This window comes from Ammospiza nelsoni, chromosome 7 (genome assembly GCF_027579445.1).
Source record: "Ammospiza nelsoni isolate bAmmNel1 chromosome 7, bAmmNel1.pri, whole genome shotgun sequence".
NCBI lineage: Eukaryota > Metazoa > Chordata > Aves > Passeriformes > Passerellidae > Ammospiza > Ammospiza nelsoni.
The window spans coordinates 25,741,401-25,769,152 of record NC_080639.1 but is presented as its reverse complement, the minus strand read 5'-3'; the positions used below and the strand labels follow the sequence as shown (position 1 = coordinate 25,769,152).

General features: G+C 37.1%; 1 protein-coding gene across 1 annotated transcript in view; it reads left to right on the top strand.

The window, feature by feature from the left end:
- XRCC5 (X-ray repair cross complementing 5) overlaps positions 1-27,752 on the top strand; it is a 53,873-nt gene that overhangs the window by 10,771 nt on the left and 15,350 nt on the right. Inside the window, exons 5-16 of the mRNA XM_059476333.1 lie at positions 268-390; positions 3,006-3,194; positions 6,088-6,202; positions 7,718-7,856; positions 9,909-10,021; positions 13,426-13,488; positions 14,152-14,289; positions 14,940-15,030; positions 16,248-16,375; positions 20,405-20,601; positions 24,887-24,977; positions 26,409-26,478. Of these exons, the coding sequence (XP_059332316.1) occupies positions 268-390; positions 3,006-3,194; positions 6,088-6,202; positions 7,718-7,856; positions 9,909-10,021; positions 13,426-13,488; positions 14,152-14,289; positions 14,940-15,030; positions 16,248-16,375; positions 20,405-20,601; positions 24,887-24,977; positions 26,409-26,478 (1,457 nt within the window). The remainder of the gene's footprint in view (positions 1-267; positions 391-3,005; positions 3,195-6,087; positions 6,203-7,717; positions 7,857-9,908; positions 10,022-13,425; positions 13,489-14,151; positions 14,290-14,939; positions 15,031-16,247; positions 16,376-20,404; positions 20,602-24,886; positions 24,978-26,408; positions 26,479-27,752) is intronic.

Sequence of the window (27,752 nt, the reverse complement as noted above, 5' to 3'; positions counted from 1 at the left end):
GATTTATACAGTCACAGGGCTAAAATCCTCAATTTTAAGGTAGGAGGGAGAAAGGGAACTCATGTAAACACTTAGGATGAATAGTATAAGCTACAATAGAACAACTTCTACCAAACAGGTTTATTTGCTTTATTTCATTTTACAAGTAAATTTCTTTGGTAAAAGTAATTACAAATATATTAGTTTTGTTATTATTTTGTAAGGAAATTATTTTTAAATGGCCTTATAATATTTTCAATATATGTAAATGTTTTTCTCTATTTTAAGAGGAAAGAAATATGAGAAGAGACACATTGAATTGTTTACAGACCTAAGTAGTCCTGTCAGTGAGGATCAGCTGGAAATTATCATTGCTAACTTGAAGAAAACAGGAACTTCAATTCAGTTTTTGTAAGTATGAAGATGGCTGCTATGTCCTATGCCATCTTTTAAAGGGAAATTATTCTTTCTTAATTATTATCTTGAAATAGCAAGTACTTCTATCAGTTATATGTACTTTGAATTCCACTTATGAGCCAAGTCCCCTTGGTTAAATAATGTGCAAATAAATGTTAAGATGATGGCTTCTTCTCCACTTAAGCTTATAGCTTAGAGCCGAAGTGTAAAATGGGAGACAAAAGAAAAATATAAGCAGAGAATTAGAATTAGGAAACAATAAGCCAAAAATAGCCTCAGAAACAGTAGTTTTGTCACAGCAACAGCCTAGATCCTTTTAGGCTGGGAAGAAATAACGAGAGAGTGTTGCAGATATTAATAGCTTGATTCTGGTGTCAATAGAGGAGCAGGTCTGAAGAGAAGGGTTGTATTCACAATGATGGGCTTGGAAGATGGAACCAATGTCTTCTGTGTTAGAACAGGAATCCCTTGATTGTCATGCTGTAGATATAGGCATTGATCCAGATCATCAATGGTGGTGTTAAGGTCTGTATGTGATGGCAATTGGAAGCTGTTAGCCTTCTAGAGGAGTTTATTTAAAAGCAAAACTTTATCTGGCTGTTGATAATAAATACTTTCACAGGAGAAAGTTAAAGCTCTAGTTTTACTTCTGACCATGATCTAGCATTCTGTAAGGAGCAATGTTGTGAACTTAGTAATGAATTAATTTAAGCCATTTGCCAACCCATCTGGAAGATAAGAGGGGTTAGGTAGGGAAATGTGACTGAAAATCATGATCTGATCCTTCACAAAAAAACTTTGATTAGGGGAGGCTGGATGCAAAAATATCAGGTTCTGTCTACACAGGAAAAGCAGTTCTGCTTGCAGTGTGACATGCCCCTCCTGGCTTACTTGAGCTGTTGTTGGTATTGGAGGCAGTAGAGGTGCATCACCATCAATTTGAGTACCTCTGTCAGTCAGAGTACATCTTTTGGAGCCCTGGTATTCAAGTGCTTCTCCCTTGTCTATGAAGCAGAAATGAAATATTGCTGTTACAGCACTGGCTGCAGGTTTGCACCCACAGGAGCAAAGGATTATTTGATTTTTACCTGCACAAATGTAAAATGCTTGTTTAAAAAAAAAGTCTTGCTAAACCTTTTGTTATAACCTATGCTTCCATCTCTTATGCCCTGATCATTGACTAGGTTGACACTTGCAGCAGAGAGTTGGTTCTCCTCCCTGCTTCCAGGTGCCAAGCACATGCTGAGCACTGTGTAGTGTTGGGTGTTACATACTTCTCATCACAGTAGTCTCTGGGTATTGTATAGTGAATGTAGCCTAACTTTACCTATCAGAGGTTTGAAGCTTTTTGATATTGCCACATCAGCTTAAAAATACAGTTTCTATATTTTGTCAGTGGAATCTGCTTCCTAAAAAGGTACCAAACACTTTGCTGAAGCTTGATCTTTAATTTGGCTCTATGTGACACTGTTGTGCATAATGTTAACTCTGTTTATTATCTGTTGCTTCATGAATAAGTTTAGTGAGGACTAATGAGGTGGAAGTATGGTAGAGATGTGTAGGCTGCTTTTTAAAAAGCATAATACAATGCTAAAATTATTTAACTTTGTAGAAATGTGGTAAAAGGCATCATGTGGTTCATTCAGAATAGGATCAGATGAAAAATCTGCAGGTGTTTTCTGGGGCACAGAGTTGAGGATCTTACACATGTTTTGCTACTGTGTTTGTTGTATTTAGTTAACACTCTTCTATATTTTGAAGAACAGTAAAATCATTTTATCTATAACCCCTGGCTAAATTTTAAAGTCTGAATCATGAAGTGCAAGAAAAATGTGTCATCTTCAGTCAGAAATTCACCCAGTGTTGTAAGCTATTAAAATCTAAAAGAATAACATTTGTTCCAGAAATACCTAATAGCTCCACTGGAGAGAATGTCCTGCTTGCTGGCATTTTGAGCCAATACAGAATCACAGGCCTGGAACAGCCTTTAACAAGTCATCTGTAGCAATCCTCTGCTTCAGACTGGGTCAGGTGTATGTCTGTCATTGCTGAGCAGTGTTTGTCTAACCTTCTGATAAAGATTTGCAGTGATGGAGACTCTTCTCTCTCCTCAGGCAGTTGGTTTTAGAGATTATGGTTTGAAATGCCTTTATCAGGTTTTTGACAATCTGACCTGACTCCATGATGCGATAGATGTGCAGGCAGAATACAAAGAACTGATTGTTTCCTTCTTCTCTGCAACAGCTTTTTGTATTTAAGGCTGTCTTGCCCTCTAATTCCCTTCTCTATGGGCTTTATTTTGTTCAATCTTTTTTAATGGATCTTGCTCTCTAATCAGCATTGACTTTACTGTCTAATCTATTCCTGTATGTGGATGTCTTTATTGATGCACAATACCCAGAACTGGTGCATCACTCTGGTCAAGATGTTACCAATGCCAAATAGACTTGAAATACTGTTTTATTTATTTTGCAAGTCCTGTGGCTCTTTATACATCTGTCTGCAGCTAGATAGAAATCGTTGATCCTAAGAACATTTTTTGTTTTGTTTTGCTTGGTTATTTTCATAAGGAAGAAAGTCAAACTAACTGCTTCTTCTTTTGTTCTTAGTCTGCCATTCCCAGTGAGTGTTGATGATGGAAGTGGAGATAAAAGTGCCAATGTACATGCTCATATGCACAAAAACTCTTTTCCAATAAAGGATTTAACTGAACAACAAAAGCAAGGCGTTGATGTGGTGAGGAAGCTCATGTATACTTTGGATGAAGAAGGAGGTCTGGAAGAAATTTATACTTTCAGGTAAATTTGGTTATTGTCCTACAGATATGCTTCCTGATTTCTTCTCCAAAAGATGAAGTTAACTAATCAGTTGAAGTCACTGAATTTTATGACTTCCTGTACCCTCAGTCCCCTTCATACAGCTTCTTCAGTGGCTTTAGAATAAGTAAAAGAGCTTAGAGATTTCAGGGGAAAATGAATTTTCTATATCTGTATTTTAATATAAAAATCAGTTTACTTCCATCTTTAGTGTTGGAGGATTTTGGAGGGAACATTTCTGTAAATGTCATTTCAAAAACATGTTTTAGAAAGAAATGGAATTTGTGGCATAGTTCAGCTTGAATATCTGCATTTAATGGTAGCCTTTGTTCCTTGGTTGCAGACTACTTTTAGCTCACTAGTTTGATAAACTCCCGTGAATTCTTTGAGTAAATGTTGTTTTTTGAATCCTGCTCTTTAATCACAGTCTACTGTGCTGCTGTGACAAACAATAAACTTTTTTTTTTTTCATTTTTCTTGCATTAGGAATGCAAGAATTGAAAGATGATTTTTCACTTGTTTTCCCAAGGAAAGAATAAAAGTTTGTGTATCTCTGAAAAACTGTAGCTAATGATACATCCAAGACATTTCTACATAGGTGTTGTCTTAGTTGGGAAACAGGCAAAATGCTCCTATGTGCCTTATCATAGTCTGATATTACTGTCTCAGTAGTTCTGTTCTACAATTATAAAAAGTGATCTTTTAGACAATGTGATTTTCAGGAAGCTTAGCAGACCTCAGCTGTAATGTCATTATCAAAGGTAATTTTTAGATGAGGGCTGTCCCTGTAGGTTTGTATGCTGTAATTCATCAGTTCATTTGTGGGATTTCCTTCCCTCCCCCAGCTCAGCTGGTCAGCTTTGCACCTCAGCAGCCAGAGAAGCTCCTTGAGCATTACTGTGCATTAGTGAAGAGACACGTGTCACTGTGTCTGTGTTCTGCACTAGTCAACAGAGCAGTCTGAGTCTCTAGAAAAAAGCAGGCTTTGTCACTGCTTCAAAGACTGCACAGAAAAGCAGAATCTTTCCTGGCCCATTTATCCTTTAGGGTAATCCATATGCATGAACCTGCCATGTGGCTTGGCCTCTTTATACTTTTTTTATCACAGACTCTTGCTACTTTACAAGCAGTCTTTGTGCCATTCTTTCAGGGGAAATCCAAAATCTCTGGATAAATAGGCATTTGGCTAGTAGATTAAAGCTTTAGTTGGAAAAGTTGTTTAAGAGTATGTGAGGTTTTAGATGCAATTAAGTTGCTTATCAAGCTTTGAGAAGTCAGCTTTGCAAATCTGTCATGATAATTGGCCAACGCAGATGCACTCTCCATTTTCCTAGATTAATTATTCCTGCTGGTAAAAATATTTCAGCTCTTGTAAAAATAAATTAGCCATGCCAGGGAAGTGAGTGAGGAGGTTTTGTTGTGATTTTTTGTTATGATACTTGGCTTATTAGACAGGAGATACTTCTGCTGCTTCTGGTCTTGAGGGAAGGGATAGCAGAGCAGAAAGGTTGTGTTCATAAAATACCGGCTGAAATGTATGTTTGCAAGATTTTATTGACTGGGTCATCTTTAGTTACAGGTAGCATTTTTCTTCTGGAAATATAAGAAATTAAAAGATAGAGATAATAAATTGAGCTTAAATTACATTTTTGGGCATTTGGCACTCATATATTTGATTTTTGTACTCATCCCTGAATGTATGTGTTGCAGTACTCCTAATGATGTAGTGCCATGTTCTTTTTTAAAATCCTGTATTGATGTCTTTATTGCTAGCAAAAAAAATCTTCCTTTCCCTAAGGGAAAAAAAACCCCAAAACTAAAAAGGGAATTCAGTGTTTATCTCATATAAAAATCTCAGTGTGTTTTTGCCTTTCATTGTGCATTTAGAATTTAAAAAAAACCAACCCTGTTCATACTAGGAAGCCTGAAAAGTAGAATGCCAAGCTGAATTCTCTACTGATAATTTTAGGCTTGATTTCTGACAGACAAGTGCTTTAATCAAGAGAGTGGTGGATTCCAGGTTTTATCATAATATGAAAAGGAGTAGTTCAGCTTTGTTTTATCTTTGCTTTATCATGCAATAAAAGAAAAAAAATTGAGAGCTTTTTGTGCTGGAGTTTTACAGTCAAATTACCAATGCAATTTGTATTAGTTGAAAGCTATTTAGGGGGGCAAGCCTATTTGAATTCACAATGATATATTATAAATTACTGTGAGTTGTTAATTTTGGACTCCATTGCTAAAAGTTGTGCAATTAAGTTAACACTTTTTAGTATGAATTCATTACAGTTCCTTTTTTTGTGGTTTTTTAACTTGTATATCTGCTGTTTAGGCTAGAAATAGTTGAAGTAACTTCTTTCACTATGACAGAATGCCCTTAAATTAATGAGTTCACTAGTACTGTATTAAAAAAGTGTCAAAAGTTAATTTCTACACAAACAAAATCCTGTTAATTGAAACTGGATTCTTTATTTCTTTAGCTTCCCTATAGAAAGCATTTTACCACTTAGAGAGCCTTTTCTAATTTGTGTTGTTCAGCTTGCTACATGCCCTAATTGGATGAGCACAGAAAAATGGGAAATGCTTAAGGAGCAATTGTGTGGTTTTATCACTAGACCTAACCCAGTGCCTTTAAGCCCTAGTGTCACACATCATAAAGGCTCAGGATGGGGATAATATGCTGTACCACCTCTTTTTGTCATTCTATTTTCTGACAATAGGTAATGGTAAGATTATTGATCCAGTTTATTTGCTTTGTGCAATATAAGCTGGAACAGTTTGGATTCCTGCATTTCCTTAAGGAGAGTGTATTGTCTATAATACTTTATTACAGTTCACCAGAGTTCATTGCTGTTTTCCTGATTCCTTCATTTAGAGAGAGCCTGGAACGCCTTTCAATGTTTAAGAAAATGGAAAGGAAGCCAATGCCTTGGCCCTGCCAGCTCACTATTGGTCCTAATTTGTCTATAAGGATTGTGGCCTACAAATCAGTAAGTGTGTGCTAGTGCAATTTGGCAGCAAGTTAGGTGCCACTACATGTTGGGTTTTTTTCCTTAGAGCTAAGAAAATAAAGATAAAACAACATCCAGATAATTATGATAGTGATTTTTGTTTGGTTAGAAGCCAGTACATCTAAAATTCTGGTTCCCACAGCAACTTTAACTTCACCATACACATTAAATAACTAAAATTCATAAGGTACAGAAATAGGAGTAATTGCTATCTACTCTGGCATTTAGTAGTATTGGAGTTGATGATCCTGACTAAGAATGCTGTGACTGAAGATTTACATTCAGCATCAGTGATATGTGAGACTTTATATATATTTCTTAAGCCCTAGGCATGAGAAGAACATGTGTGCCTAAAATGGTGGGTGTAAATGTTTTACCAGCCATTGTTTCAAATCACATCTGTTGTTATTTCAGACTTGGAATAAAAGGTCTGGTTTTTTAGCTTGTTTGTACTGTTTGGCAGAGCTTGGGCCCAGTCTGTTTCTTATGGTTGATATGGTTCCTTTAATCAGTGCTAGGAAAAAGTTAGTGTGTTTAAAGGCAGCAAGTGTGCAAATTTCTAGCTATAGAATAGTTAATAGGTAACTGTGTAGTGTGGCAGTATTGATGAAATATATCTGAAGTCTGAGAGCTGGGTATTCTAGCCTTGAAAGACATCAACTTTCTATTTATAGTTACGAAAAATGTTTTTATTAGGCTATTGTGCCAGACTGGTGCAAATAGACAGAGTCCCCTCCCAGAGATGTTTACACACAAAATAAAGTAAGTTTGGGAGAATAAGCAACTTGAACTGAGTGACTGGCCTGAGGTCATACAGCAGTCATACTGACATAATCTATTCTGCCTTTACTGTTTGCTGCTCAGCTCCACATTTTTCTTCTCATGTACTAGCTATACAATTTCACTTAAGCAGAAGAAAAGAAAACACTTTTATTTCCCTGTAGTTGGGAAACATTCACTCATTGTAAATACTTATTCCTTCTTTCCCTCCCAAGTCCTATAATGCAACTGGGATCCTTTTGCCTTTTGGGGAAGTTGCAGTAATATAAGGCATCCTGTGGTGTCGCAAGTCTGATGGAAAACTTGGCCATGCAAACTGAGTGAACATTGAGTCTTACTGTATCTTTAACATATTTCTTAATGCTTTGGCAAAAGTATTTATACATTTGGAGGTAGTAAATTGCATAGCAAGCAAGTTACATGGTATCCTGTGCCTCAAAGACTTCCACAAATGGCTTAACCTACAGGTTTAATGAAAAACCAGGACAAGTATGCTGTCAATATGGTGCAGTTCATGTGTTAGGTCTCATAAAGATGAAGCAGTACTGAAAGCACGTGGTAGCAGTCAGAGATGCATTATTTGACAGTCTTTATTAGTTTTTTGTTGACAAAACAATGCAGCACTCAGGCTAAGGATTTTTTGTGTGTTCTGGTTAGTACTCTGGATCCCACTGAGATGTTAAACATTCCTTTTCTTTGAATTCTGATACCAAGGTCACAGAAGAGAGGGTGAAAAAACTTTGGGCAATTGTGGATGCTAAAACCCTCAGAAGAGAGGATGTGCAAAAAGAGACTGTTTACTGCTTGAATGATGATGATGAGACAGAGGTTCAGAAAGATGATACTATTCAAGGTATGACATCTTTAAGTGCACCCTGAAGACAAAGGGAAGGTAATGGCTTGGACTCTTAGGTCACCTAAGGGCCTCTTAGTTTTATACGTTGAAGCCTTGCTGTGGTCTTAGAATGTGAGCCCTGTAGGCTGGTGGAACAGAGGCTGTTATATGAGACTCTTTGTTTTCACATATTTTAAAAAAATCTTACTTTGCCAGTAGTAGGATTAATAATAATAGGAATAATAATGACAATGGGAATAATAATCATAGGACTAACAACAACAACAATAATAATAACAACAGATGGAGCTTAGAAGGCACTACAGCTTTCTGAACTACACACAGTGGAAGGCCATACCTCAGTTCTGTAGTGAGTAGTTCTGCTGTCACTATTCCATTTTTGGATCTTCACTTGTACTGATAACATGAATGCTTTCATAGTGCTGCTTTTTTGTAGATGAGCAACTGCTCTAGTTATTCTGCACTTGGAAAGATGAAGCCATCAAAGGAGGGTTTAGTGTTCAAGAGTAGCAGCTTTGCTGTACTATAACAGGATCAATCTGAAGTAGTGGTACGCAACATACCTTTTATGACCTGCAGCTTCTTTCTGAGCAGATTAATTTCCTTAGAAGACTACAGGCCCCAGAAACAGCAGGAAATAGTGTACTTACTTTTAAAAATTGAGTTAAGCAAATCTGTTTCATTTTTTGTGACTGTATAGATATATTTTGCTACTAGTTTCTTTCCTTTCCTGTTTCAATCCCACACAAGTAGGGCAAGTATATTAACTATAAAGAGCAGAACTATTCAGATAACAGTATAGAGTGTGCTGTCAGATGAATAACATAAATTGAAAATTAGAATAAGCTGTATTTTTTAATTTAATCTGGTTCAATTTTAGCATTTATAGGTGTTTCATAGCAGTATCAGATAAAGTCCCAACGACAATGTGACCTTCTTTAATCAAAAATGATGGTTAAAAGATGGTTTAGTTACATTTTACAACTTCAAAACTGTGGAAAAAAATCCACTTCTTACGGAGAATGCATTTTGGAGAATTTGCAACTGTTCTCAGCTAATCTTCTGACTGCTTAAGTTAGTAAGTAGTTGTGGGATACTAGTAAAAAGAAGTGGTGAGCAGTTCAATGTAAACAAAAGAGATAAAAGATTTCCCTGTCAGTGGTGTGGTATTTCTAATGCTAAAGGAGCTCCTGATGCTTCCTGGACTTCAGTGACTCTTTTGAGAAATGTCATAATTAGACAATATTTTGTATTTGCAGCACCCGTACTGAAATTACTTTCATTCTGTGTGTTGCTTTTCAGTTTGTAGGAGAATGTATCTGCTTATAGGTTTTTCATCCAGGGATTTATCTCTGTTCCTTCTGCTTTCTGCACACCTGAGGATATCATCCTTAGCCTGTGGCAATATAATAAATTGATGGCATTACAGGAAGGATATTGGAAGCTGAGATAGGAGAAGAAGCAGTTGGAGCAGATGATACCTCTGAGAAATTACAGCTTCCTATTTTGTGGACATATACCTGTAATGTATGGCATGGGAAGTAAAATACAGAAATACATAAAAAGACCAGTTCTGCATACCAAGAGTGTTTTGGTTTTCCATTGTGTACCTTGCTTCTACTATTAGCACATTTTATTTTCTGAATCTTTTCTGGTGTCACCTCATGTGATATGATTTGTGGTATGTTTGAGGTGGCTTGTATTATGTTTGCAGAGAGTGTTGCAATCTGTTTGCTGAAATCTATTCTGATTTGCTTAAATCTATTCTGTGAGCATAACTTTGTTAGGCAAGATGTTCCCTTATTTTCTTTCCTGCTCTCTGAGAGTACTTGTGTTACATAAAATGATGTACAAGGAGTGCTTTGCAAAGTACAAAATGTGTCTATGGGTGTTTGGGGTTTTTTTTGCTAACAGGGAAAGTTATTTGATGAGCATGTGTGGAACGTAGCTGTGGGGCATGAATGCATTGTTAAAATATTCAGAGAGCTAATTTCAGTGTTAAAATTGTAGGCCCATATGCTTACCAGATGCTCCTCTCTCGTTCTCCAGGTTTTCGGTATGGGAGTGATATAGTTCCTTTTTCCAAGGAAGATGAAGAGCAAATGAAATACAAAACAGAAGCAAAGTGTTTTTCTGTTTTGGGATTCACTAGATCCTCACAGGTGTGATACTAAATGTCTTCCTATTCAGCTTCCTGGGTTATTCAAGACAGTTGATCTTGGTTTGAATTCAGCAAAGTCATGGTGGTGTGTTGGGTTTCAGTATTGGGAACGGGACAGCTCCACTCAGGTATGCAGGGGTGACTTATTTGCTGATTCTAGTACATGTAAGCAATATGTGGTCTCGTGGAGGAGAGAAGCTCATAAGTGTGGCCATTGGTCTCTCAAGTGAAGTCAGAGCCACTGAACTCAGATCTCTGCAAAGAGGAGACAGAGGTATTGTGGTCTCATTTCATCTCCCAGACTTTAATAGTCTGTCTTCTGTTCAGCTCAGGCAGCAGCCTTTCTGGGCTTTGTCCAGCCAAGAGTATGGCTGCTTCTTAACAGAAGCTTCTCCCTCAACATTAAAGTAGTGTTAAAGCAAGCCTGAAGCTGACTCCATTCATTCTCAATTCCATAAGGATTAGTTTGTGAACCATGACTGGTCTCTTCTTTCTATTGTGAAAAAACTTCAATGTAGTGAAGGCTTCTTAGACAAAGGTAGCATAATTCAAAAGCTCTCCATATTTCTGTGAGATGTTCAGTGTTTGTAATGCACTTATCTCTACTTGTGGTATTGACTTTGCTGTTTGTTGTCCCTGACAGTTGTAAGAAACTTATTTTGAGCAAGTACTTTAATAAAAGTTACCCAGCACAAGGTGATTTCCTTCAGAAAATCCAGAACTTAAGCATTAGCAAAGCCTTAGGCAAAGGCTTAACAAAACTGTTATTGTAGAAGGACACATGAAGAGAGAGGTCAGAGATGTGAGTGCCAAGTAATTGCTGTGGATGTTAAGCTGCTCCCCATCTTTTTTCTCTGAAAAGGTTTCTGATAGAAACTTTAGTCATCTTGGAGTTACCTACACCCAGTCCTCTTCACCAGTCAAAACTGAAATGAAATCATAGGGCAGTTCTACACCTTCACTTCTGAGAGCTCCCAGCCCTCCTGCTCTTTGAAATCTCTCACTGCCTGAACAGAGAACTCTTGATAAAAGCTAAGGCATCATCACCTTTACAGTGAAGGAAATATGCTAATGAATTGGGAAGCATCTGTGGGAAGTTACTCCCAAATGGATGTAACTAAACATCTTCTTACCTTGCAATACAGTGACACAGAGACCTCGTGCATGTTGCTAGATGTGTCATTAGACTACTGCAGTGCAGTGTTCCAAAACATAAGCACTGAGGAGCCAGGAAGTTATGTGGTTTACTGAAAGGACAAGCCAGCCCAACTGGAATCTGTAACCTGGTTGCTCCCTGAGGACTCTCAGACTTAGTTGTTGAGTGATGTGGGAGCTGTGCACTGCAAGTGATTGATCAAGGAAGCATCTCATTCATGCTTGAGCTTATGTGCCCTAAATTGGCCAGGGCCAGAGAGGTGCTAGGGAGTGCTATCTCCTGTACCAGAAACTGGATCTAATAATAAGTGAAATGTGTCTGAATCCTGTGTTCCAATGAGACAATTTCTTGGATCTCCTCATACATTATTAGCCTCCAGCTGTCTTACTATTGTCATTTAGTTCTGCAAGATGTATTTTGCTGTGTGCAGAGTTTTCTTAAGCTGGAGGTTGGCCTCCTGTTTCAGTTTAGTCTGACTTTATTTGAAAATGGAAACTAAGAGGAAAGCAGAGGAGGAACATAGTGTTTCTCTGAGCAAACTGTTATTTCATGTGGATTTTTATTTTCCCGTTGGTCAGATAGTGTGGTAATACCTTCAAATACATAGTTAATAATTGTAGGGTTACAGCTAATTTTAGGAATACTTTTTGAGTCATGTAAATATGCATAAAAGAATTAACAAGTTGTTTTTAAAATTTTTCATTGTACCAAATACTGATCGCTTTTAATTAATTTTTATTATATACTCCTCTTGTCTCTGGATTTCATAAGAAACAGAAATTATATCTTAAAGTGTACTCTGGTCCTGTAGCCAGGAGTATGAGTAGTTATGCACAGTAGTAGCTGCACATCCCCTCAGTGGAATAAAATTATTCAGATGTGCTTGCAGGATTAAAATTATAGTGGATAGGTAATGATATCAGGAAGATTTAACTACAGCTGGAATTTTCAAGACCCATATGTTATCTTAAGTTTTGCCTCCTAAATTTTATTGTTTGGAATGATAAAACTGACACTACTCAAATATGTTTTATATTAAATTGGTTTTTTGAAACTTTGATGGAAAGATTATTCGTTATTGACTCGAAAAACTGGAACAGCTCCAAATACATAATTAAATAAGGAATAGAACCACCTTATATTCTTTTCCTGAGTTGTTCCCATCCCTCAGGAAAGAAGATCAGAGGCCATTTAAGCTTTGATTTTTAATTTATAAGCCATGCCATGTAAATCAAGAAATACCTGAAACTATTACAAAGGGACAATTTCTTTTGCAAACAAAAAACGGTGTAGTGATACACACATCTAGTGATGTATACTATACTGAATGTAAAATTTCCTGAGCATTTAGAGACAGAACAGGAAAGAAAGATTGCAGGTAGAATAATCTGAGCTGAAGAATTGTGCTGTAATACAGTGATCAGACCTGCTCTGGTGCAGGTTGTCACGGACTTCAACAGCCTTATGGTAATTTGCTAAATAAAGAAGATAAAATAAAAAGGTGAAATGAATGAAAGAAAAATCAAAGATATAATGATGTTAGTTCTGAGACTGTAATGTAAAGAGTTTTTTCTTTAACAAAGAGAAGTTATTTCAATCAGTGTCCATAGTAGTGTGTGATCTTTGTGGCAGGTCTCCTATGATTGCAGGCTTTCTGTGTGTGTGAGCTGCTGTAGCTCCAGCTGTTCCAGTGATGCCCCTTGATGAAACTCTTTTTCCTTTTTGTTTTAGATTCAGCCATGTTCATGAATAGAATAAACTCTGCTAACAGAAGTGCTTTATTACTAGCACAGCTGTATATACTCTGGGTTGGTGTTGAAGTAGCTTTATTAATTAAGGATGAGACTTTTTGTGGCTTCTTTTTGATGTATCTTTGCTAGAAAAATTTAATAGCATAGATATGGTAACCATTAGGTTTAGGCCTTGTATTAACTACTGTAGTTTTCCACAATGGCTTTTGAATTACTGAAGTATAATTCAGACTGGTAACAGCTGCCAGTAACACTGTCTTTCATTCCTTCCCATTACTAGGAGGCTATGATAATATCCTATCCAATATGACTGAATATTCATATTCAGCGATAAATGGAGATATGAGACAAATACAGGGCTTTAACCTCTGTGCACTGTAATTAAATTTGGCGACTTCTGACTTGAGTAATGCTAGTTGTTTTATAATTTAATTGGTCCACTTGTATTAGTGACCTTTTCTTTAGGTCAGGCTAACTCTTGACCATTTGAATCTGTAGATCCAGAGGCATTACTACATGGGCAACCAAGCTCTGAAGGTCTTTGCAGCAAAGGATGATGCGGTAAGGTAAACTGAAGTGTAATTTGAACGTATTTTACTGCAGAACAAAAAAGAATAGTAGTGATGCTTGAGATTGTCCTGTCTTTCTGTGTAACAAATAATTTTAATGCAGCTTACAGAAATGTCTAATTTCATTGCCCATTAGGATAAAAAGAAGTTGGATTAAACCCCAAATGAATACAGTATCTCATGAATAATGAAAAACTGGTAGATACTATGTTTGAGTAAGGTTGTGAGGAACCTGAAATTGTTGCTGAAGTTGATTCTCAGGCAGAGCAACAGTGTGCCCTGTGTCACTGTGTTATTTAGAACAGACCTTCAAAGAACTGGAGGTAAAAAGCTCACTGTGGAGCTCTAATATGTTCCTTTAAGGGACTTTCCTCCCTTTTGCTATCTCATGCAAAACCTCTGAGAGTTCTTCACACCTGGTGAAAAAGGTGGAATATGCTGAATCTAAAGTTGGCTCAGCTTTGAATGGATCCACTATCGTGATGAGATTTGACCTTTCTGCTTCTTTGATTTATGAACATGAAAAAATGCTGTTAAAGTTATAGCTGAAATGGAAACTAGTATTGACTAAATCAATGCTGTTGAATTCCCTGTGAAAGATGTATTTCAAGATTAAGAACTTGCATGACTTTTTAGACTTCTTTTTTCCCTCCAGAATGCAGCAGTTGCTTTTTCTGCACTTGTTCGTGCATTGGATAAGTTGAAAGTGGTGGCTGTAGTGCGCTATGCTTATGATAGAAGATGCTATCCACAAGTTGGAGTAGCTTTTCCATATATTAAGGATACATATGAGGTAATTCTTCTCTCTTACCCTTCTGCAGAGAGACCCAGAAGCAACACAGTATGTTAGAACTTTTGCAGCATATGTTTCCCCTGATCTTTTTTATGAGAGACTATTGAAAGAGCTCAATATGTGTAGCATGGTTGAGCAGTGATGGAGGTGGGGGCGGACACAACAATCTTCAAACTTTTGAAGGGTATAAACATAAAAGATGGAAAAGAATTATTTAGGGTGGTATGAACTGGAGGAGGTAATTGAATAAAGAAAAAATGAGGCAGAGAAATGTTAAATAAACCAAATCCAGCTTTTGACTTTGGAATACAGTAAGCTGTGATAAAACCTCCCAAAGCGCCAATATAGTGGATATTTAAAGCATGGATAATTGGAACTCTGCACGAGAAAAAGGGATCAGATGGGTGGGGAGGTCTTTATTCCACGAGCAGAAAAATTGAGTGTAGCCATCACTATGTTATAAAATAAGATGCTGTGATTTACTCTGATTCAAATTGTGTTGCTCAGTACATATTTTAAGTGTTTTGATGTGCACAGACTTTACATCTTCAGATTTTTCTTAGGTTTTAGATTGCCCTGATATGGCACTCTGGGGATACAGATTTTTTTTTTTCCTCAGGCTCTGTTGTTTTTTCTTTCCTCTTGCACAGTGTCTCATCTATGTGCAGCTACCCTATATGGAAGACGTAAGACAGTATGTATTTTCATCCTTGAAAAACAGTAAAAAATGCATTCCTACAGGTAAGATATTTGCTGGTCAAGTAACCTGCTTGTTGTCTTCTAAGATGCTCTAAAAGAGTCAGAATATTTGGCTCATCAATGAAAGCATAAGTTCTGTTGTTATTTTTCTTAGGAAAGCACCCAGGTATTAGGGCATCCATTATGGTGATGTCATCTTGAAGTGTAAATGTGTATTAAAGTTTTGGCACTTCAGGTGCAGGCTGAGCAGACCTAAGTTTGCAGGCAGTGTTTCAACTGTCCTGTGAAATGACAGCTTTGTGAGTCTCACAGGCTCCTGTGATAGAGAGCTGTGATTAGTCCTCTGTATCCTTTGATCTTTGAACTCATTTGTGGGCGTAAATGGCCAAACCTTGTGGGATCTGCAGTGTGTGATTAGCTAGCTAGAATTAGAACAGAGGCAGCTGCTCTGTTGGTGCAAAGCTGGTCCTGTAGCCATTTGCAGTATGGCCTGTTAATATAATGTGCAAAGGCAAAGACAGTATTTTCTGTGGAGTGTTATTAAACTGTGTGCTTATTGGTGTCCAGCTTGAGATGGATGGCATCTTTGGAGAACATGCAGCTACACAAAACTTGACTTGCTGTTCTGAGAGTTTTGCACAGCAATGAGTCTTAAGTGGATGTAATTTAAAATCCACTCCTGCTTCTTTCATTTGTTATGAGATGCATTGAATGGGCACCTGCACGTCAGGGTATATTTAGCATGCTGGTTTGTTTCTATAGCTGTTTCTGTTTTCTTGCCTGTAACTAGCAGTTTGATAACAAATCTAAAACCTGTCTTACCAAAGCAGTAGCTGGCTATTGTGAACTGTGTTAATTTGCAATCATAACTTTAAAAATTTATATTATGCCATTTAGTTTTGCAAACCAACTGTTATCCTTATTTTCTAAGTGGCCTATAAACCTTCTGTTGCAAATGAAAACATCTTGAAAAATAAGAAAAGCTAAAGCAGAAAGGCAACAATAATTGAGGTCTTGGGGGAAAAGGAAAAGTCTTTATGACTTCACATGGTAATCTTTAAATAAAGTAGGACTTTATTATTGTGTCCATTATCCATATTCTTTATTGGCACATCCATAGCTGCAGTGTGTTCTGTGGCATGTAATGACTGGGTGAAAATATCACACTGTGAAGCAAATCTTCATTTATAAATTGTTTCAAGAAATGCATCCATCTGCAAGTGTATTTAATCTTCCTTTGTATGTAATTGCTGCCTTAGTGGATCAGTTATCTGCTGTTGACTCACTGATTGATTCTATGAATTTGGTTCATGAAGATGGAGAAACTTTTGAGGATCTATTTAAGCCCAGCAAAATTCCAAACCCTCACTTTCAGAGATTATATCAGGTGAGATGAACTATATGGTATTTTTTAAAAACTTACTTTCTTAAGACTTTTCAGCCTTCTGTCTTTCTTTGATTCACGTTGGAAAGATCTTCATTGTGAAAATGCAGATATAAATCTCTGGCAATAAAGTATGTGGTAACCGGTGAGTTCTGTGTTGTCTCTGACATAGATTTATCTTTAAAATTTCTAGTTTCCAGGAAGGAAGGGAAATTATACCTGTGCTGAGTTGTCCACAACAGCATCAGTGATATTCACAGGCACATAGACTAGGCAAGTTAAAACTTGTCTCTCAATACTGTATTGTGGACATAGATTCAGTCTTTGGCTTTTAGACAAAGAGAAAAATTGGCTGAAAATTGGGGATATCTTCAGCTTCTCATTCTGTGTCCCATCACTCTTCTGTGCAGTGTTGCATCTAGCAGTGTTCCAAACCAGGTCAGTCTGAGGTGAACTGGATAAGCAATAAATGGTTTATTAACATTGTTGACATTTTAAATGTTCTGTTGGGGCGTCTAAGCTGATGCACTTTACGAGCCAGCAGAACACTTCACTCTTCCTGCAGTTATTATATCAAGCTGTCTCCATTTTGATTTGCATTCCTTTCATATCACGAAGACTTTCATTGCAACTGTGAGGATGGGAGACTTAATTATACATTGGAATTCAAGTGTTTAAAAAATGACGCAGCAAATTCAAAAATAAAGAAAATTATGTTGCAATTTAAGCAACTGCAGAATTGTACTGTATGCAGAACCATGGAGATATATTGAATGTGTGATTCTGCTCTGAAAATTGACCAAAAATGGTATTATAGCAATCATGTTCATATCTCAGCAATTCCACATGTTTTATTTCGGTTTACAAGTAGGAAGAAGATATTTTTTTAAAATTAGGAAAACTTACCCTAGCTTCCCAAAGCCTTGCTTCCTCAGTGTTTTTAAAATAACCAAAGGATCTGAAGGTCAGTGTGTGCTTCAGGAATACATGTAAGCCCACTGTCTTCAACACTATTCTGATTGACACCTGAAGAACTCAGAGGTCTCATCAAGTTCTGCCAGTCATATTGACAAGACACTGTGTAACTGAGTGCAAGATATGATCAGTTGGAGGTTATTGCAGGGCAAGAACTTAAAATGAGCTGACCTCTTCACAACTCTTATTTTTGGAAGGGTTGTTGAGCTTGGATATTACAAAACTTGGGCATTGCTTGTAAATTAAGTACTTGTAGGGTAGAATTTCCTCTGTTATATTGCTAGACAGAGTTTTGCATTCTTTTAGTTTAGTGGATATCATTTATTGGTGAAAGATATTTTTTGTTAGGTGTGCTATTTGTGTTCTGAAACAGTGTGATGGTAGTGTTCCAGCACTTGAGTTAATTGCTGCTGGAAGAGGGTAACTGAGTAACTTGCCAATTTCCTTAGAGGATTATAGGATTTTGTAAGGGTGAGTGCTACTGGTAGAAAAAGCATTTACTGACTGAATGTATGGGGTAGGATGCAATTTCTGTCCTTGCTGTTCAGAAAGCCCTAAACTGTCAGTCCTCTTAGTGCTTTTGGCCACACTCAGGCCCATTTGTTTGTATGATTAAAAAATTGCTATTAATCTGTGTAAATTATTCTCTCCTTTGCTGTGAAGATATTCCAGATTCTTAGTATTTTGCTCTTAGGCAAAACGGCGCTGCTGGTTCCTTAAGAACAGTGAAGAAAAATTCTGCATCATCTTTTGACTATAGCCAGTAAGTGGATTGGGCTGAATAGAACCTATAAATGGTTTTGAAAAATAACTCTGAAGAAAAGGATGAACTCCTACTTCATTTCCTTGCTTTGTTACCTCATGAAGATATTTGGAATGATAAGTGACAAGAGCCAGAATTTAAACAAAAACATCAAGCCAAATTATATCTCTGGAAGTAGTGGTAGGCATCAGGAAATGACAGAGTGGGTGAGAAGTAGTTGTTAATGCTTGCTGGAGTGGAAGATGAGGACTATCCTATATCCACACTTTCAACTTTTATTCCTTGCTTCCAGAAAAAATTAGGTGAACTTCTGTAGCTTTTGTAATGGTAGACTTCCAACATTATTGTTTAAATTGTCCATCTTAAATACAGGGATTTGAATCACTTAAGACGTTTAGGGAATGCAGTGCATTTTATTTGTTAGCCAAATAAGCAAATTGCTCAGCAATGGTGGTTCTGTAGAGAGATGGACCTGTTGGTCTGTTGGTGCATGTATGTCATGGCTTATCACAGAATTAATGGTGTGAAGCCCAGTTCTTTACATCCATTGACCAGTATCTTGGTGTGACCCCTGTTCTGAAAGCTGGCTGTGTCTCTAGAAGTGGAAATGTAAGAAATTCGGAAGAGCAATGAGGAGCTAGTGCCTTGGGGACAGCACATGTGAATAAAAGTGAGTGTGCAAGGCAGTGGCAGTGTGGGTTTCCTCTAGCTATGAGGGTGAGAGTGATTCTTGCTGGGCACAGAAGGAAGGGGGGAAGCAAGGTTAAGAGGGACAGTGTTGGTTTAGAAACTCCAGCTTGTCTGTTTAACTTAGTCTCCATTTAGCACCTGAGTTTTGACAGTACCTGCCATCTCAGGTTTGAGATGTAGTCATCTACTTTAAAAAGAGTTACAAGTGGATGCTGTGGCCTCTCATTCTGCTCAGCTCCTGCAGCTGCACACATTAAGATGTCAGTTACAAAAGCCTGAAACACACAGGCATAACAGGGGACTTAGGTTTTTTTGCTTTGTGAGTTTAATTCAATTACCTATTTTTTTTATCACAAGAGCCATTACTGCAGCTTCTAGCAACATTTTTTCTCTTTCAAAATAATGGTGCCTTAAATCATTACAAGTGTTTCCAAATCAGTAGCCTTGTACAACTGCCTCCTTTTGGCAGTATGTTCTGATATGGACTGGAATGTTAATGGCAGCCTGAAAACACATCAGTATTGATGTGTCACATTGTCTTGATTTTCTGTATTGGCAGATTTCCAGTATGAATAGGAGCTTTTATTTGCTTTGTTTTTAAAATTAATGTCATGTCTGACAGCCAACAGGGGAGCAAATCTCTACTGTATTCCTAGTTTACTGAGTAGTACCTTCACATGGGTGTCTAATGCACCTAGTACCATGGGCATGGAAAAAGGTCTCCTTTGTATATCACATTTTGATGTGTTTGTGTGCATGCACTGGTATCTGTGTGTGTATTTGTAAATGTACATAACTCTCTACTGCTATCTCACACTTCACAAAATTGTAAAGATATTTACTTTGTTTCCAAAACCCTCCATGGAATTTCTGTAGCCTGCCTCATTAACCTCATCTCTCCCCGTCTGCTTGACTCCATGGCTGTGTGCACTGACTCTACACTTGGGTGAAAAATCCTTCTCTGTAGCTCTCACCATCTGTTCCAGCTTTGTGTATCTGTCAGGCCCCTTCATTCCCTACTCCTTTCAAAGCTACGTTCCAAACATGCTTATATTCTGTGCCTCACCTGTGCATATTTAATATTCTCTCTTTCTATCTGCATTCTGTCTTAAGCTTGTGAACATTCCTCCTGTATGCATACTGAGTGTAATTGACCAAGAGGAAATTATTTCTTTGAGGGACATTAAAGTGTTACAATAACTGGAATGTGTGGTTGGGATAGATCTCTTTTACTTAATGTTGAAGTGTATAGAAATCTCTTCCATGGCACTGTTTTATAAGAGAACTGCTTTTTAAAGGTAGAGTGAAGCTAAAAATATGAACAATTGCAAATGACTGTTTCATTCTTGAAATTTTTAAAATAATTTTCATAGCACTCATTCCAGTGAGTGTGGGAACACTCGTGCATCAGAATTCTTGTTTAATATCATTAATAATGTCCTTAAAAAGTTGATCATAAACTTTCAGTCCATTGTGAGACAGAATATTTTTCAGCAATACAAAGATAGTATGTTTAATATGGAAGATATTTTGCAGTTACCATATGGTAAGTTTTTAATGTAATTGAAAGTTCTGCTTTGCTCAGACTGTTTTGTTTCTTGCAGTGTTTGCAGCACAAGGCTTTTCACTCTGATAAGCCACTGCCACCAATAGAACAGCATCTTTTAGAAATGCTAGAGATGCCTTGTGTGGTAAGAGAAAGGTGTCAGGCTCCTCTGGAAAGAGTAAAAGCACTTTTCCCCCTGAAGGAAGTTGGCAAGAAAAAAGAAGAGAAGACTGCACAAGACATCTTCAAAGACAAGTACGTTAGAAATGTATTATGGATTTTTTGAAACTTTTTTTTTTACACTTCAGGTTGTTTTTGCTGGATGAATCAGACTCAGAATCTTTTGAACAGAAAATCAATGAGTTACACACAGGAAAAAATGCTGATGGATAGAGAATATTGTGGTGCCACAGAATGTCTGAAGTATCTTGTGAATAGTAGTGGTCATACTGTTGCAGTTCAGGATGCAATAGGAACCAGTAAGTTCCTCATGTCTGGGGAACCTGTACCTACTCATGTAAGTTACTCATGTCTGTATTTGCTGTCACAGAATTACGAAATCCATCCGATTGGAATGGACCCCACTGGAGGCTTCTTGGTCAACCTGTTGCTCAAAACCACCTGTGAGATCTAAGGAGGGATTCATACAGTCTGGCTGAAAACCTTCAGGGTTTGTTCATCCTTTCTGAGCAACCTGTTGCATTGCTTCTTGTCTCCTGGTCAGGCAGGAGTTTGTCCTACAGGTGGTTATAAAAGAGTTCAAATAACACTAAAAGGGGGTCTGATTTAGCTCAGAATAAATGCCATGGGTCTTTAAATTAGCCATAAAGTTTAGCCTTCCTTCTCAGCATGCTTGATTTAGGTAATTATCTAGCTTTCATTTTGAGTATCAAAAGAAAAGCAGTTTCATTATTATCTGCTGTGCAATTAATGTGGTTTTCTCCAAAAAAAAGCAAGCTGATATAGAGTCTTCCTGGAACAGCTATTGTTTGAACAGTTTTAAGACAGGGTATTTTTGTTGTTATTGAATATACTGTGTTTAGTTTATTTGTGCTGCAGATAGGAAGAATAAATGCTAAATTGATACTGTAGTTGTACTGTCACCCCAGCCAAATCAATTTGCATAAACAAAAGCTGCTTCTGAGAAATTAATTTATTGAAATCTATAATATAACTAGTTGGGTCCCTGAGATGTTGGAGTGTTCTCAGTTAGCTCCTTGTCTCTTTATTTTGTCATTTTGGTTTAGTCCTTTCAGCACTAGGAATGGCATCTTGGAGGGGTGTTGAGCTCTTGCTTAGCTCAGTCCTTTCCTCTGGGTTGGGTGGAGCCTCCTCAGCATCTTCTCTTTGGGAGGACGTGACCCAGGACACCTCACTTTGCTGCTTGAGACCAATGACCACATTCCTCTCTACAGACTGGGAAACACAGGGCTTTTTTGTTGTTATTGCTGATTTCAGTATATACCTGTTGCCTTGGTGTGTCTCTAAATTCATACTGATTCAATTCTCTTTTCCTTACTCCATGCCCCAGTTTCTCTGGGTTTATGTACATGTGTACATTTATATGTATATCTTAAAAAGTGGTAGAGCCATTTTAGAAATAAAAGGCAAAAAATTGGGCTCAAACAAGCTAGAGAGAGAATTTAAACAAAAAGCAGTGACCCATTACTGTTAGTTCTTTAAAATATATCTTCCCAAAAGCATCTGATGAGCAAGAAGGAAATCTATTTTGTTTAAAAACTGGTTTCCTTTAGAGGAGTGATAAAAGTAGCTGTAAAAGTAATTTAGATAGAAATTCATGTTGGGCATTAAAATGATTTTTTTTCTTAAAAAGCTGTAAAGGAAGTGAAAGAATACAGACTCAACTATGCAAAGAAGAATGAATGATAGTTAAGATTTTTTTTAAATTGCAGAAAAATGGTATTGCTGCAGTAATGAATGGGACTGGTAGTATTTTATTATTGCTACAACAACAGTCTTAACTGTGTTTTTCTTCTGTGTTTGGGGAAAAGCTGAGATGATAGAATTTATTCACTGGATAAAGAAAAGTACATCTCTGCAACAGTGATTAAGGAAAATATTCAGTAACAGAGGCACTTGCACAGGTTGCCCAGAGAGGCTGTGGGTGCCCCTTGCTGGCAGTGGTGAAGGCCAGGCTGGGTGGGGCTTTGGGCAGCCTGGTTTGCTGGGAGGTGTCCCTGCCCATGGCAGGGGTGTAGGAAGTGGGTGATCTTTAAGGTTCCTTCTGACCCAAACCATTCTGTGATTCTGAATGCTATGGCTCTGTGAGATTCAACTTATTAAAACTAAGATGTAGGTTGCACTTGAGTATTTGGAAAAAGTTGTTTATAAGATGTCTTGACCATTATTTTTGTTTTCTGAAAATGATTTGTATTTCCTGTCATCATATTGACCAGATTCTTGTTTGTTAATTTTTAAGGTCTAATGGGACTAAAGCAGCATAATTGTAGGCATGATATCTTAATAGAGATTTCAGTATTCATTTGTATCACTTTTGCTTTAGATCTGTGTAGTTTAAAAAAATTCCAATAATATAGAAAACATTTTACTTTTTCCTTCTTAGGTTGGCTGTGGAGAGGCTGTTGTCTCATCCAGCTTTGTAGGATGTGAAAAGCTTCTATATTAATGTAGAAGTGGGTGTTTTAAATTAATCTTGTATTTTATTAATTTTTCTCAAATAGTAATTGCACGTTTTGCAGTTTAAAAATACTGCTAATCAGTGCATATTCTAAATGTCAGATCCTTGGCTGGTATAAATGGCTATGGATTCATTAGTTTCTGCTGTGCTGCACTGATTAATGACAACTGTAGATTTGGTCCAAGGCTGTTAAATGCAGCATCATCATTTTTTTTCTCCTTCCTCCAATCCCAAAGCATTTTGAATCAGTAAAAATAATGCAGGAAGAAAAAGAAGAAAATTGATTGCCATAAACTTTTGGAGGAAAATATTCTAGAAGAGAATTTTTGTTGTTCTTTACACCTTTCATCAGACCATGTTAATATACAAGATTTTTTGGTTCCCGTGGAGCTTCTAAACTCTCTGTTATAAATAAGCATCAGTTTCTCCTTTTACAGAGAGACGCACTGGATGTTTAAAACAATCAAGCAACTTGTTCAAGGTTAGTCAGAAAGTCAGCAGAGTTGAGAATGAAGCAAAGGTATCCTATCCTTGTCCTTAGGCATAGCTAAAGTCATCATTTCTCCCAGAGTGATAAGTAATGTTATGCTGAATGACAGGAGTTGCTGAGGAGAAGGGATTTCATTTTGGTAGTGACAAAATTAAGGACAGAGAAGATTGCTGAAACAAAGTGAGATAGACAATGATTGTAAAGTAGGGGAGGAGTGTGCTATAGAAAGCAAAAAGGAAGACTCCACAAGTTCTGTGTAATAGTTGATTGCTTCTGTAACGTGCAATGCAGTTTTTACAATCAGTTCCAATCTTGCACGATGAAAAGTGGCTCCTAGTCCAGGATCTCTGGCTTTGTCCCTACATCATCAAGCAGTTTCCTCTTTTCAAAGTAGTAGAATTTTTCAGAAAAACTTGTTAGTTTGTTTTGGGATTCCTTGAACACAAATCCTGCTCTTTGGGTTGCTCAGTAGCTTTCAGTCATTCTTAAATAGAAATCAATTCATCTGTGTCAGTAGCCTGACAGCATCTGATTTTCTTCCACTTTTGTGATTATCTGGATTTTCCTCTGTTGCTGAGATATGCTCTAAAGTGTAGCATGTTACATGTGAGAATTAAGTTCCTAATTTGAATGTATACCTTCCTCTATGTTACCTCTAAGGACAAAGCAAGAATGTAGCCCAAAATCACAATTAGCTTTTAAAAATAAAAATAGTCTTTTGAAAGCATTTTGAGATGTAGCTTAAAATGTCCTAAGATAGTTCTGATCTGCTTAACTGGAGTTTGTCTAGCAGGTTTTAAGAAATACAAGGTGGAAGTTTACAGAGCTCTCATGTGCTGATACAGATTAGTGGTCATTAAACTCAAAAGCCACTGTGTAAAGAGGTTTGTATTAGCTGTAAATTCCAAGACAAGCTCTAGCAGGTAGTGATTGAACAGTAAATTTATGTCTTACTAAAATGGTAAATTTTCACTGACATTTCATGTTTAGAAAAAAAATCTAGTGAAAATACCAAATGTCATGTTACATACTGTAAATTATCAAGGCTAACTCAACACAGAGATTCCAAATAGTGTTTGGAGATATTCTGTATTTAGAAAGATGAAGAAGGTCTGTATAAGGAAATTCACCCTGAAATAAGCAGTAATAATCTCATACCTTCAACAAGTGATGCCTTTGCTGTATGTGAAGATGAAGTTTGATTTCTGTTTATACTCTCTGGTTTGTGCAGCCCAAGGGACAAATAAGGCATGGTAAAGTGTTGATTTTGGAACAGTTATGTAATGAAGTTTAGTTCAGTGTATATTTCATTAATTTATTGACTCGCTAGTTGGAAGGCAGGACAATCATCTTCAAGTGTTTATATTCATTTTTGTCCTTCTCATTTGCAGTGAAGATGAACCCAGCCTTAAGAAAGCAAAAATTGAAGATGAGGAAGAGGGCTTTAGCCTTATGAAACTTGCTGAAGGCAATATCACCTCTGTAAGCATGTTTTTACAAATGTGATTATCAAAGGAGAAGATTAATTCTCTAAGTCTATTGTAGTGAATATCCAGAATTCCTGATAAAAGGAGAGTTTCTAGCTGAAACATGACAGAAATACTGTCTACTTGTACATTTGAGACTCTGCTAGAGATTGTGAAGACAACTTTCTCTGCCCTTAGGCATGTGTTAACACAAGTTTCCATCAGTCGTGGATATTTTAGGACAAAATTCTCTCCTGGTGTTTAGAAATCTAAAAGAAAAGCCTGAGGATCTGAAGAAAACAAAATTGGAGCTCAGTGGTTGAATTTTGTTCTTGCTGTGTTTCATATCTTCTGCAACATAGAAGTTGCCTCTGTGTATTTAATCAAAAGTATTGCTGTGATTTTAGACATTGTTCTCTGTATTAATTGGGGGTCTAAATCACAAATTTGGTTTCATCTTGCCCCTAGATCTAACTTAGAAATTATGGCTTAGATGAAACCTATATCATAACTGTGCACCTTCCTTTATTTGATGTTTTCCTATTATAAAAAAATAGTTAATATTGAGCTAACTTCTCTTGTTTTTAAATGTGCTGTTCTTTAAGGTTAATTTTGAAAAAAAGCATTATTGATACTTATAAAAATATTTGATATCTAAAAAGATTTCAGTGTTCTACACTTCTAATACAATTTTCTGGTATTTCCTGAAAAGTGGCATTGCTAGATCTTAAAGAAATACAGTGAGGCCAAGTAAACTTATTGCAAAGTCCATTAATTATTCTGGCAGCAAAGCATAAAAAAAAGTAGGGGAATTATGATTGCTGATAGGAAATTTTAAGCAATGTAGGGTTGTTGGTTTTTTTCCCCTCAAGTTAATGCATCCATTTTTCAGTGTTTATTTATATTTGACCTGGTTTTAGTTCCTTTGAAAGATTTCTGCATTTACATGCCCATTTAGAGCTTTGGCTTTAAGATGTCAGACTCTGCCAGAAAGCCTAGATGATTTAAGTGCAAGCTTTAATTTTGAGGTCCTATTGGAGTGGCACACCACTGATTCTGTACCCACGTACCTGGGAGCTCACACTCCTCACTAAGCACCTGGTGAGATTAGGGAGGTCTAAGAGGGCTGTGCTACACAAGATCTCAAAGCTGAACTAGCAGATAACCTGAATTGTTGTGCTTCTGTCCTCCCAGCAGCAGAGAAGTGGCCAGCTTGTAACAGTGCAGCAGAGTGAGTTCATCTTGCTCATGTCATAGCCAGCCTTTGCCAGGAGTACTATGCATTAACACACTTTATAAGACTTGCATTTTTGAGTCTGAATGCAGAGAAGTACACAGTTTCTGCTTTCATATGAAAATAAAAAGAAATGTAAAGATTCTTGTTGCCTGACAAGAAGAGAGAGATGGATATTGGAAGAGAATTGATTTGGTTTTGTACTTTTTGTAGGTAGGCAGTGTTAACCCAGCAGAAGATTTCCGAATTCTGGTGAGGAAGAAAAATGCTGACTTCAAAGATGGTAAATTACTTTTGTCTATATTAATTATATTAGTAGCAACTTCAGAGTTCAATAAATGCAGTCCATTTGTCTAAACTTAAGTTTCTAGTACAATGTGAGTTCCTCTGGAATTTATAGGTTAGCTTAGTAGTGCCACTCAGCCAAGGAAGGTGTTGTTTGTAATTCCCATGTTAATACTTGCCTTCCCCAATTAAAAGTCTCAGGTAGCTGTGTCTGGGTAAGAAGGCACTAGACAGCTACACTGAGGCACCTGAGCAACCCCTCAGGTGTTTCTAACAGAAGACCCCTTGGTATTCACTGACTGCCTCATTCAGAATGAGCCTCAGCTTCTCATTCCCAGGGTCTTTCTGGCCTGAAGTGGAGAACTGTTGGTGTGCACAGAGTGAGAAACCTGTCTCATGTTGCATGAAGAAAAAAAGAGACTGTTGTGCCTGGGACTTAAACCTTCACATGCAAAGGTCATTTCTTACTGCTTGTGAGTGAAAGAAAGCACAGGTGAATTCAGAGTGGAATAAGCAGGTAGTATTTGTTGCGAGAAGGCTCTGTGTGCACTGACTCATCTCAGAGATGAAGAAGAACACAAGGCAGAGGTCAAACATTGTCTTGCATGGCCTAAGTCTGAAATGCCATGAAATTATCATTGGTTTGTATGATATTTACCTCCTGGAGTAGCTATGCAGAGATATATGTAATCCAAAGGTGTCTTAAGAAGAATGCACAAGATGGATGGGGCCCTGTATCTCATAAAGGGTGATTTGAAGGTTGTGGCAGGGTAAACTTGATCTGCCAAATAGCCATTAATGTCACATTCCATTTTTCAGAGAAAGATTTGCAGAGGTGCTTAAGTGAGGTACTGGGTCTTTCAACAAGACCTTTGGTCCTTTTGGATGTAGTTTCAGGAGTGTGTTTATCAGTATATTGAGTTGTGATACAGCCTGTTAAAGCCTGCATAGCTATTTCTCTCCAGAATTTCCAGACCTGTAAGCCAGCTAGTTTGCTTTTTTGCATGTATTTTTCATTAGACCCAGAAGAAATTATTTATTGAAAAAATATTTGGAGTTGTGTTCTTAAATTTCAGCTATATTAATATGCAGTAAAAAAAAGCATTGTGCAATACATTAGAATATAGAAACTGTGGAACAGTTGACTATTTTGTTATGGTGATAGATTTCATGTAGGAAAGCTTTAAGGCAGAAATAACTATAGTGATTATCCTTGAAGATGGTTTAACTAGAAAGACTGCTTAAATATATCCACTTGGTAGCTGTGCTGGA